Here is a 12,128-nt window from a genome sequence, read left to right on the forward strand (position 1 = left end):
AAAAAGAATAAGAAACGAGATGGGCAGGAATCGGGGATGATGAGGAGGTGATGCAGCTGCGTGAACCTCATCACGCGCCTGTGGTGGAGGCTGCGCTGCGCTGCTGAGTCTACACCGGCGCACGCAAGGATTCCATCACACGTTCATTCCGTTAGATTTCTTGCCAAAATAAAACAAAAAAACAACAAGATTTTCGCGCCCCTATATATCAAAGCCAATGCATCTAAACGTAACAACATCTTCACGTGTGAGTGCAATTTCCGTCTTTTCCCGGATCTTTGATTCATTTTAAAAATCTCCGAAGCAAATCGACCTTAAACTCGGTTGAAGATGAATGTTATTTTGAGTTGCTGGCATTAGTTTTAGCAATGAAACACCCACCTCGACCGTTTGATTGGATTTTCCCGGTAAGGTACGCGATTATTACATCCCGAAAAGAGTCTGAATATGATTGCGTTTCACGGTACAATCTTAGTCACCCCCCAGGACAAGCCCCAGAGGCCCTTCCAGCAGTCTCTCTCTCTCAGCAGCGACGTATAGTATAGTATTGACGAAGAGCAAATATATGCAAATACACACCCACACACACACACATACGACCGTATACAATTTCGGGACTTGTGTGATGAATTCAAGTCGTTTACTTTGACATGTGTCTCCCGACAATTTATACATTTAAACCGTTTGTCCAAAAAGTTTATTTCGGGAAACATCAACGTGAAATAAAAGTAATACTGCACTTTAGTGGACCGTACTAGTACACACATTGGAGGGTGACGATTGGAATTGATTGGATTATTGATGCCCATCAAAAGGCTTCTCTCCCCCCTTCTATTTCTTAGCTTATGATGCTCAACTTTTTTTTTCACGCAAAAGCCGTGTATACGTATTGCCCGAGGCGGTTTGACGATGATGATGGTCTTTTTCATTCATTCATTCAAAAAAGAAAATGTCGAATTTTTTTTTCCTTTTTTCAAATGAGGACGGATGAGCGTGCGCTAGAAAAAAAGGGCGGAGCTATTCCTCGCGGGCTTTTTTTGTATTTTCTGAAAGGGAAAAGGCGAAGAAGAGGACGGGGGAGCAAAAGAAAAAGAATCATGGAGGCAGGAAGGCAAACAGGAGAGCCTCTGGTGGCCATTTTTTAACGGACGGGGGGAGAGTGCTAGAGACCGGTGTCTGCTGCGTCAGTGTGAGCCAGTCTTTTACAGAGAGAGGTCGTGTCCAATGTCGCTCTGAAACTCCATTCGAAAACGAGGCACACCATTGCAACAACACACATCATTTTTTCACCCATCCAAAACTGTTTGACATTCGTCGATAGGATTTTTTTGAAATTGACAAAAATCCTGATCGAAACTGAACTGACGCCATTTTGGCACCTCACGTGGATTTCTCTCGATTGCACCTGTGCATCATTTATTTTACTGCACCACCAAAGTGATTTTGTGTGTCTTGTGAGTGAGTGTAATAGTAGAGAGAGTTTGGTGTGTGTGTGTGTGTCTGTGTTGCTGGGTCAGCCCAGGGCCTGCGTCGATCATCCGCCGCAGCCAAAACAGAATAAAACATAGACACACTCCTGATTAGCATATGATTTGACGGTGAAAAGCAGGACCTCCCAGGAGAGAGAAATAACATTGATAAAAAAGAGACAAAACAACACACACGGATTGGATGTTTGTTTCTCTCCATTTTGAAAAAAAAAAAGACTTGTGTGTTTCGCGTGCAGCAGTGTGTTTCCATCTGACCAATGTGTTTGTGATTAGCCAACGACCATCTCAATCGTGAAACTGGATTAAAACTGTGAGCCGGATTATCCTTTTTCTATCAACATCTTTCTTTGCACACACCACGTGTCTGTGTGTGGTTGGCGAGAAATACTTTTTTTTCCACCCCCCGGAATCGTGAATTCAAATTCACGAAATTCAACTTGAAATCATGGATTGGGAGTCGCCGAGGATCGGAAGACTCCACCTGTCCTCCTACCTGCTGTTGGCCCTTGTTTTCTTTATTCTACCGACATGTAAGTGTTAACAATTTTACATTTTTCATTGGGAATTTTCAACTTTGTCGGGACGTTTTTAGAAATCGCTGCCCACGTGGGCAGATTTCATACACTAGCGAGGGTAGCCACCAACATCCCGTGTGAGATATATAATATTTAGTATGTTTTCTGTACTTTTGTTTTCCCGTCTTTACCCACACTCTACTTAATTCACACGCCGGATGTGGACGAGTTAAAGACGCAAGAAAAAAAAGGGCCGAAGGGGGAGTACACACACACACTCACACACCCACCCCTTGTGCGTGTGAGAGTAATTTGGAGGGAGAGAAAAAACGCCATCTGTTGGTGTGTTTTTTCTGTAGGTGGCTTAATTTGACTTTGATCGAAAGTTTTGGATGACATCATCGACCGCATAAAATGTGGGGTTCACCACACGGAGCCTCTTGCGATGATAATCACGCGTGAACAAGCTAGACGAAACAAAAAAGAAATTTCTTTATTTATTTGCTGATGAAATCGTCGATGCGATTGTCATCTTTCTTCGTGATTGTTTTCCATCACGAGTAATGTTCCCTTTCTCTCCTTTGTTAATGTGTTGGCCAACAAACAATTTGGTCCCGAAATGGGTCAAATCTCGCCCCCTTCAACTTTTTTTTAAAACAGGATCCTCCTATCTTTTTTCATTCCCTCACGATTTCAAACGAAAAGGAGGAGGTAAAGATGATGGCTCGGCGGCGTCGATGACGTCCATTTTGTAGACCTGTGGGAGTGTGTGTGTGTGTGTGTAGCTCCGGTCGTGAATCGAAGGCGTGTAGAGAGAAAATAAGTCGATTGACTTTGTTTGTAATTCAATCAGCGCCGGCCGTTGCGGTGGTGGCCCCTTTTTGTGTGTATCCTCTTATCGTTTTCCTATCAATCAAAAACAAAACTACAACAAAAAATAACGTAGAAAATAACAGGCCGGTTTCACCTAAAAAATGTTTCGGGAAACCAAATCCACAAAAAAGAAAGAAAAAACTTTTAACCGACTTAAACGCCCATTTTTTTATATTTATTTCAATTTGTTGTTTTGTTTCAACAAGTTTTGGAATTTCCATTTGTAGAAAAACACACACAAAAATGGATCCAATTTTTTGTTGTTGAGGGGAGGAGAAACAACTTCCTGGGGTACAAGTAAATAGCGACCAGTTATGGACGCCGGTCCCGCCATTTTGACGTTGAAATTAGGAGAAAAGAGCATTGAACGGGCTTCCGCCACCTGCCGAGAAAATAGTAATAGTAATAATAATCAGATTCTCCTCCCCTCCTTCTGTAAAAGCCAAACAACATTTGATTCGTTTAGCCATTTGATCGGAAGAAGAAGAAGTAGAATTAACGAAGGGAATGCTTTTACTACGTACGTTTCTAGAAGAATCTGGAGCTGTTAGATCTTTTAGGTCAAGAGGTACGTGTTACATTTCTGGGGCAAAAGAAGAGAATGCGATCGATTCCGGCGCTCCGTTATTTTGAAAATGAAACGGGAGTTGTATCAGCTCTCTCTTCTTGAACGATACAAAAGTGTCGGCGTGAAAGAAAACGGCAACGTGTGAATTTTCCTTTAGCGAGCGTGAACGAAGAAGGGGCGCAATCACGCGGACAAATTGTGTCCCGCTCCGTTCCTTTTTTTCAATAGCCTTTCCATTCCACTTACAATTCCTCGTCTCAACTGCAAAAAGAAAACTATTATATTTTATGTTAACTTGCAAAATATTTTTTTTTTTTTCTTCAAAAATCTGAAAAAATCTAAAATAAAAATTCTTCTTCTTTTATTCTTATCCGGCCGGGCGTTTCGACAGCGAGAAAAAGGCGGTTGTATAGTGGTGATGAGGTTTCTTATTACCATCGTCCAATTCACGCCCCCCCCCTCTCGACCGCCAACTTTGTTACCAAAAAAAAAAAAATTAAAAAATCTTTTCTTTTACGTTCTTTATATTGGAAGCACTACAATTGATGAGGCAGTTGCTGGGGGTTTTTAGGGTAGTTTGAAAGAAGGGAGAAGTTGAAAAAAAAATGGTTCTTCACCTCCTCAGGGTGTGTGGGGCTGCGGTCGTTTGGTTGGAGTTTGTCTATTGTAACTAGTAGCTAACTATAGTCTCACAATTTTTTTTTGCTGACCCATGTGTGCCTTCCTCCTCCTCCTTTTTCTTCTATCTATCGACCACAGGGGCTTCAAGGGGGGAGGTGGTGGAGCGATGCGGGAGTCGACCACTTTGGCTCAAGAGTTTCAAGCCATGCCGATCGGCACGCACACAAAACCAACTTGCAAAGTCCTTTCCTCCCTTTTTAATATCACAAACAATATTCGCACTTTATATATAGAGAGAGGGGCTTATAGGAAACAGCCGCCATCGCAGTTTTTCTTATTATTGAAAAATTTTCCACCACCCTGATGATGGATCGCTGACTAAACTTTGTGTTTGATGATGAAGAAAAATGGCCTCGTTTTAATTTGATGTTAATGATGACGTGCGACGAATGGGAAATTTTTTCTCCTCCTTCTCGCCAACGTTTTGGCGAGGAGAAGAAAATGTTTAGTGTCGCTAGAAGAATATGATGATTAAAAGAGAAAGTCAAAACTCTTTGGGATGGAGAAAGATGAGGCACCGGCCAAAGGGAAATCACTGACACACACAAGAAACGATCGATCAAAGATCGTCTCCCCCCGTTCACAATTTCTCCCCTCCCGTGAGTGAGTGGCAGCGAGAGGAAGAAAATGGCGACACCATCGATCCAGAAAGGGCGGTCCATTCGAATCCTGACAAGTAGCAAAGGAACGACGACGAAGAAGAAGAAGAGAGAGAGTCTACAACTCGACTCAATCTTTTCTTCTTTGCAGAAGAATCTTCTCTTCTTGCCTTCCAATCTGTTGGCATCGTGACAAACAATCCCGAAGACGTTTTTATTGGCTGCCAACAGCCAGCGGAATGAGGTTGTAGAATTCAAATTGAGTAGGGGACTGTATATGTATATCAATTCCTTTTCTCGACTCCCTTTCTTCCTTCATAAAATCAGAAATGGTATTCAAACCCCCCAGCTCCCAAAAAAGGAGTTTTACTTTGGTTCAAGGCTAAATGCTTTGGCCAGAAATCCCCCCACGTCACATGCGACAATTTCAGTGCGGGACGGGGGGCTGCGTGAATTACACGGAAACAGTTTGGTGTGTGTGTGTGTCTCTATGTTTTGGGGTTCTTTAAGGTTTTCTTTATCGGCGGTCTCTCAATCGAGGGCAACCTCAATCGAGAGATAGAGACAACTCTGAGCAAATTACACGGCGCTCAAATACCCGTTTCCCGCTGCCGATAGGACCCTGCTGATCCCCCGTTCGTGCAGTGCAGCGTCCTCGTTTGCTGCCTTCCCCTCGCAGCTCTCTTTTCCTTTATATCTGCCACAGTAGTTTGGGTTCGAGACATAAAAGCAGCACGCGCTTCAGCAATGAAGCAGCTGTATGGCATACAGCAGCTCGCTGTGTGTATATATCTGATGGTTTCGATTGCCCTTGCCACTTACATTATATTGTGGTGGTGGTGGTTTCTTCCTCCTCCGCATGGTCTGTTGTGTGGGTTTCACGCTCAACTTGGGCCGACCGACAGGACACGAAAGCCGCCCGTGTCCGAGAGAGAGAGATCATCCAGCCGAACCGAACGAAAACCGCAAAAAGATGATATGAGAGTACGAAGGACGAAGTCGTTGCGGGAGTCGGCACGTTCGTCTCTCGCTTTCTGCGTGTAGACGCGCGTGCCTGACTCCCCCACCAAGGTTCTCTCTCTTCTTATGCCATCAAAGCAAGTCAGGTGGAAACTCTAGGCAAGTGGGACCGACGATCCCGTACGTACTAACGTTGAGTCAGTCGTTTGTTTTATTTTATTTTTTTCAGTCCTAGGTAGATGTTGTTGCTGTTGTTGTTGTTGTTGACTTGTCGTTGTAGTTTTGAAGGTTCTAAATTTGAAGGAGAATGGTAGTTCCACCTGCTATTTTGCGCTGTTTCAAATGGGCGGAACAAACGGACCGGAATTTTGTGCAGCTATGATTATAGTCTTGGTCGTATTTTTGTTTTTTTTTCTTAATTGGGCCGTAAGAATGCTAACCCGACTGGCTTTTCTTATTATCGCATTATTTTCTCTTCTTATCGGGAATCAAATAAGCAGGAAACAATTTGACTTAATCCACTTTGCGCAAATGGATCCTTTTCATTGTTTGATGTTGGGTCATCATACAATGTCGGCATGTTTTGTCTTTGTGGTGTGTTAACTGTTTTGTTACTGTGTAATAACGAACTGTTTAAAGCTTTAACAAGGTCCCTTCATTAGTGAATACGCAATCGGGGTGCTGATGGTGGTCGTGGGGGGGGGGGATTTTCACGGATAAAACCGGCGGAAGCAGGAAATGGGGCTTCTATGTTTGTACCTTCAACACTTTACGTCCGGAATGCCCCCCCGGAAAAATCTGCTTTCATTTTATTTCTTACTTTGAATTCAAAGTTGAAATCCAACGCTCATTGGCCACGACGTGCTTTACACACTGAAAGAGAATTTGATGGATATCAACTATTATATAAACTACTGCGAGCAGTTCCTTTTTTTTTCTCTGTATCTTATTATTCCGGTCTTGTGTGTGTGTTTGTATCGCCTTGTAAGATCCGATCCGTATATAGGAATATGATGTGTGTCTGTATGTCGTAAATGTGAGCCTTTAGATTGTAGTTGTGGATACCCGCAGAAATCGGATTCGACCACCACCGCTATCAATCGGATTGCATTGGAAATGGGGCGTCTAAGGAAAAGAAGAAGAAGTTGATTTGTATCGCTGGCTAGCCTTACCCAATCTGCGTATAGATGAGGTCGTTGACGCCACGCTCTGCGTATCAACCGACAAAACTCGTAAAAAACTTATTTTCTTTTTTCTCTCTCTGTGTGTGCAATGATTCCCAATTTGATTCGCTTTTTCTCTTTTGGAAAGACATTTTGTCTCGTGTATGCACAAACACATAGCCAAAAAAAGCGAGTTTCACCTTAGTAGACGTCCAGTCGAGTACAGACGTAATAATCTGAAGGGGGAAAAAAGAAAAAGATTGGATGATGTTCGTTCCAAAATATTTCCACATCACACAAAACTTTTCTCTTTTACCGTGTCCCGGAATGACAAACAGCTCCGTCCAATTTCTTTTTCCGCCTTCGGAACGCCTTTTTCTCTTTGGTGTCTTTCTTGGAAAATATACACGAACAATCAAACGGGCGCCGCCGCGTACCGATCACGCAGCAGCATTCAATGCGAAAAAAGAAAAACAGGAATAAAAAGATAGACCTGAAAAAAAAAGATGATTTCCCACCATTGTTTTCAATTTTGGAAGGAAACGAGTAGTCATTTTTTTCAGTATTCCTTTTTTGCCATTGGGCCTCGTCGGTCGATAAAAAAATAAGAGAAACGGAATCAGGAAATCCACTTTACCCTCTTGTTTTTTCTTCCTTTCGTTTTGTTGTTGTCTTCGCGCTCTTCTTCTTGGTGGTTTCCTCGGAAAAACACTGTCTACACTATTTTTTTTATTTTGTTATAAAGGAGAGACCACACAACAGCCGGAAGTTTGTGTGTACAGTGTGAGGGTTCCACCATCACTTCGGATTTTTTTTTTGTTTTTTTCTTTTTACACCATTTCTTTTTCTTCTGTTTATTCTATTGCGCGCGCCCTTGTTTCTCCACGTCAAATTGTTGTGTAATTATCGCGAGGATGTCGGCTTTAGTGAACAGCGTGGGATTCCCAGATTCTTCTTCTTCTTTCTCTTGGGATGCCGCTCCCTTTTTCGTAATTCCGTTTTTCCTGTGCATTTCTTCATTGCACTTTACAGGTTCTTTTCATTTTCTTTTTTCTCTGTTAGGGACAACAATGACGTAAAATGGGGGGACCTTCTTTTTCTTATCAATGATTCAAACATTCTCAATGGAGCAGAATGAATGCCAAAAATGGGGAGAAAAGAAAGGACCTTATTATTTGTCTTCTTCTTTTTGGCTTTGTCGCACTGAAACTTGGAGATTATTGTCCATTACCGATAATTACCCCCGCGACTCTCTTATCTTTTTGGCAAAGGTATTTGAGAAGCAGGTCCATCAAAGGTCTTACCAAAATCCTTTTCGACTTTTTTTTTTATCATTATAATTTGAATTTGGAAAATTGGAGAAAGAGTGGTGCAGCAGACTTCAAAGAGTTTCTTTATGTACAACAATCGATCCTTGATTTTTCTATTTCTATGCGGGAATCATCAAAAAAGCCATGGGGGAATCACGCTGTCGGTCGGATAGTTCATGCAAAGATGCTAATGTAGTCGAGTTCTTCTAGCTGTTTGGCGGCGGCAAAGATGTCGTTTGACTTAGCTCTTCAAACAAAATGTGGAAAAAAGGCCGAGCCCAACTCTTGTGTTGGAACACAATACCTCCCGCATCTCTTTTTTCTTTCTTCTTTCTTCTGGTACATCCCCCGCCGTGAGTCTTTGTTTCTATTTTGCCCTTTTCTTCATGCGTTTTTACCCCACAAGAGAAGAAAGAGTAAAAACCGCGTTTGTGTGTGTGGGGTGGATTTTCCATGTTTTGTTGTTTGGGGGATTTTTCCGTTTCTTTTAATAGACGCACTCGACCGTCCACCACCCACAATCCAAAACCCAGTAGCGAGCGTATCCACCGTCCAAAAACTGGGATCGATGGAACTCAGGAAGAAGATAGAGACAGACTCTCTTCCTGAACATTTACACACACAAACATTTTATCTGTAAAACGTATCAGCCAAATTTTTGTTTAAAAGGGAGAAACACACAGAGGGAAATACCCAGACATTGGGTTGGAAATAACTCTGTGTGGATATACACTATGCATAAGACTGTATAACCACTGCGGGGTGACATAATCATTCCTACCGATCTCCAACCTCTTCTCTCTCCTTTTCCCTTTTTTCTTTATGTGTGGCTTTTTCCCTCTACTTCTTTTTTTTGTTTTCTTTGCTTGTATGAGATCGGGTTGTGACTTTTTCTTGTTTTATTCAAACGTGTATAATACTCCGCAGTGCGGATGGTCCTGTTTGTATAATGTGTCGTCCCTAACGGAAGAAAAAGGGGAGACAGACCCATCCATCCATTTCGTCCATCTCTATTTTATTTATTTTCCTCTTTTTCTCGGTGCGTGCCTGTATCGTTCGGTGGTGCCGTGTTATTTTATTTTTTATTATAGGGTCGGGTCGTCAAGCTTTATTTTTATATGTAGAGAGAACGGACCAACTTTCCGATCGTCTTCTTCTCCCTCATTGATGTGCTGGATAGAGAGACCCTCGGTAACATTTCGCTGGCCCACTCTCTCTCTCTCTCTAAAAAGAAGATATAGTTAATATTCCGGAATATATATAGAGAGCTGTCGTTGGATCGAATTATCCCGCCAACGTTCGCCTTCACGTTGGCAACGCTCTTCTTCTTTCTTTCTCCTTTTTCCTTTTTTTAAGCTTTGAACTTTTTTTTTCTCTCTCTCTCTCCCCCTTTTTCTACGTGCAGGGCGACGCTGCCTATTTGACTTGATGCAGCAATTTGATACTTTTTAAACAAACTCTTGTGTCTCTCTTTTGAGTCACGTTTTGAATCTCATTTTATCTTTTAAAAGAGAAAAATCAATCAATTTGCATTTGGGCGACTTGTTCGGTTCCCTTTTTCTCTTCCCAGGCGGCGTGAAACACGGCAAGTGCACGTCACACGCCAAAACACTTTGTCGTAAGGGGAGAAGGTTTCTGGAGATTTGCGTGCAACTGACTCGACTTCGTTTTTCTCCCCCATTTTAAAACAAAATGGGGATTTACCGAACCGCATTGAAAGAGAGAGAGAAGGAAAACGTAAATCCGGGAGCCGAGAATTCGATTTTTTTTTTGTAAGGGGAAGCTTTTTGTTTACCAATTAAGAGATAAATACCGGAGTAGCGATAACATTCCTAATGCTTCTTCCTTTGCCCTCAATAAACTTTTAAAGAAGAAGAAGAAGAAAAAAAGGGGACCTTCACTTTTGGAAATGTTTAAAATGCGGCGTTTGTTCACGTCCGTCAACGTCCCCCATCTGTTTCCCAATTGGTGTACACAAACTTGATTTTCGTGTGTCTGTGTTTGATAAAAACTTGACGGACTGGGGGCCACCGAATGATTTGTTGACGTCAATTAAGACGAGGCAGACGATTTGTTGTGATGTTTATTTCGATGAAACCAAAAGAGCAACAAGCGGACAACAACATGACATTTTTCTGCGTGGGAAAAGTCGAGAAATGCTGTTTAATAGCGCCGACACGCCAAAAGCTGTCGACAACTTGTAAAGTCCCTACACGCAGAACTTGGATCCGAACGAGACACACCTGGAGGGGGACCGATGGATTCTGGCCGGAACCGGAACGATAGCAGCAGACGGGAAGAATCGCACGACTCGTCGTGAATGGCTAAATCAATAACACACGCACGCAGACTACCCTATGTTTAGTACATATATCCTCTGGCATCCAACATGGAACATTATCACACAGCAATAACGCCGGCCTACCAACGCCGGGGTAGTAGTACCAGGGAAAATAAACTTTTGTGTTCCTTATATTTTTTCCCCTCGTTCGTTCGTTCTCGATGGAAATCCAATTAGCCAGCGAAACTCTTCTCTTACGCACACACCTGGAAAACTATGCTGTTCTCTGGCCTGAACTTTCCCTTGGTCGTCATTGTCGTGGGTGTACACTCTGTACGGGTCGGTCCGGCTAGATTCGGCACCGACTGGTTTTCTTTTCTAGATATAATATTCTAGTGTGTGTGTGTGTTGTGTGTGTTTTTTCGTCGTCCCCTTCTTCTTTTAGATTTTTTATTTTTTTTACTTGAAACCTTTCAGTGTTTTCCCACGCTTGCGTCGTCGCTCATGGGGTTCTTCTCTTTAGTAGCAGCTCTTGTGTGTCTGCCTGCTTAGGTTTACTAGGTTTTAGCGTGAATGCCAACCGACGCAAGAAAAAAGTCTTTGGCCGTGTCGGTCATATCACATCTCACATCTTTTTCTTTCTGTTGATCGTCATGGACGGGAAAATGTTTCCCATTTTTATTGTCGCATCTCTCTCTACCTTTGTCGTTTTAACCATAGTTACTGGTCATTTCGTCCTGGTTTTCCTTATTTGGGGGCCCAATGAATGAACACAGAACTGGAACAGCCCAAAAAAAACAAAAATCAATCTTTTTTTTTTATTATTATTTCGTCTGAGGGGGGAAACTGCTGTATATTATTATTATTACAAATCCAGTTGGGTTTGGGTTGGGTCCGGATGGAAAGTCTCGTCTAAACCGGAGGTCGTCCCTCCGCCTCTGATCGCAAAGGAATGTTTGTTTGTTTGTTTGTCTTTTAGATTTATTCACTGGAGGAACGAAATAGTTTGTCGATTTACAACAAGTTTAGATGGGAAGGGGAATCTTCGTTCCCCCCATCTGCTTTTGATTTAGCATTGCCAAAATACCGGCCCTCTAAAACATTTTTAACATTTTCGACATCCAATTTTTTTGAAATATTTTTTTCGTTTTGTGTCCACTTTGCGGTCCTTTCCAGCCGTTGATGGATTCCCACTGGAATGTGGCGGTGTGTGTCTTGACTACTACCGGAAAAAAATATCGAGAGATTTGATAAGAAGAAGAAGAAAAAAGTAAAATAAAAATAAAAAAAGGGTTGGAAGGAATGGGAAACTCTTTTTCCCTTTTGGACAATAAAGCAAGTCGACTGGAATCTCAGAAAAGGGAGAAAAAAAAGGAGAGAGAGATGAATATCGTTATATTTATTTCCCTCTCTTGTCACAAAGCACGACGACGGTCTCGTAAGATTATAAATTAAAATGCTGAAATCATTTTTCTCTTTCATTTTCGTGTGTGTGCTGGAAAATATCTTAAGAGAAAAAAATTGTTTCCAGTAAAAAGAAATATATATATTTTTATAAACGGGGCAGTTAAATAGCTTCTAATGAGCGGAGCAAGACTTCCGCTCTCTGGGCTTCCTCTGGTTGGTAATAAAAATATTATAATGAATTGACCGGAGGGCGTGCGCAACTTCTTTTTTTTCCCTTAAAA

At 42.1% G+C, this 12,128-nt stretch overlaps 1 protein-coding gene across 4 annotated transcripts in view; it reads left to right on the plus strand.

Moving 5' to 3' along the window:
* Positions 1 to 1,174: 1,174 nt before the first annotated feature.
* LOC124196506 (nephrin-like) overlaps positions 1,175 to 12,128 on the plus strand; it is a 41,669-nt gene continuing 30,715 nt past the window's right edge. For 3 of the 4 annotated variants that reach the window (XM_046591621.1, XM_046591622.1, XM_046591624.1), the window contains exon 1: positions 1,176 to 2,020. In XM_046591621.1, coding sequence (XP_046447577.1) covers positions 1,936 to 2,020 — 85 coding nt within the window. In that variant the 5' untranslated portion in view covers positions 1,176 to 1,935. Of the gene's footprint in view, positions 2,021 to 12,128 lie in introns of all 4 variants that reach the window. The other variant, XM_046591620.1, reaches the window with a different exon arrangement.

The sequence above is a fragment of the Daphnia pulex genome, chromosome 6, assembly GCF_021134715.1.
Source record: "Daphnia pulex isolate KAP4 chromosome 6, ASM2113471v1".
In the NCBI taxonomy this organism is placed as follows: domain Eukaryota; kingdom Metazoa; phylum Arthropoda; class Branchiopoda; order Diplostraca; family Daphniidae; genus Daphnia; species Daphnia pulex.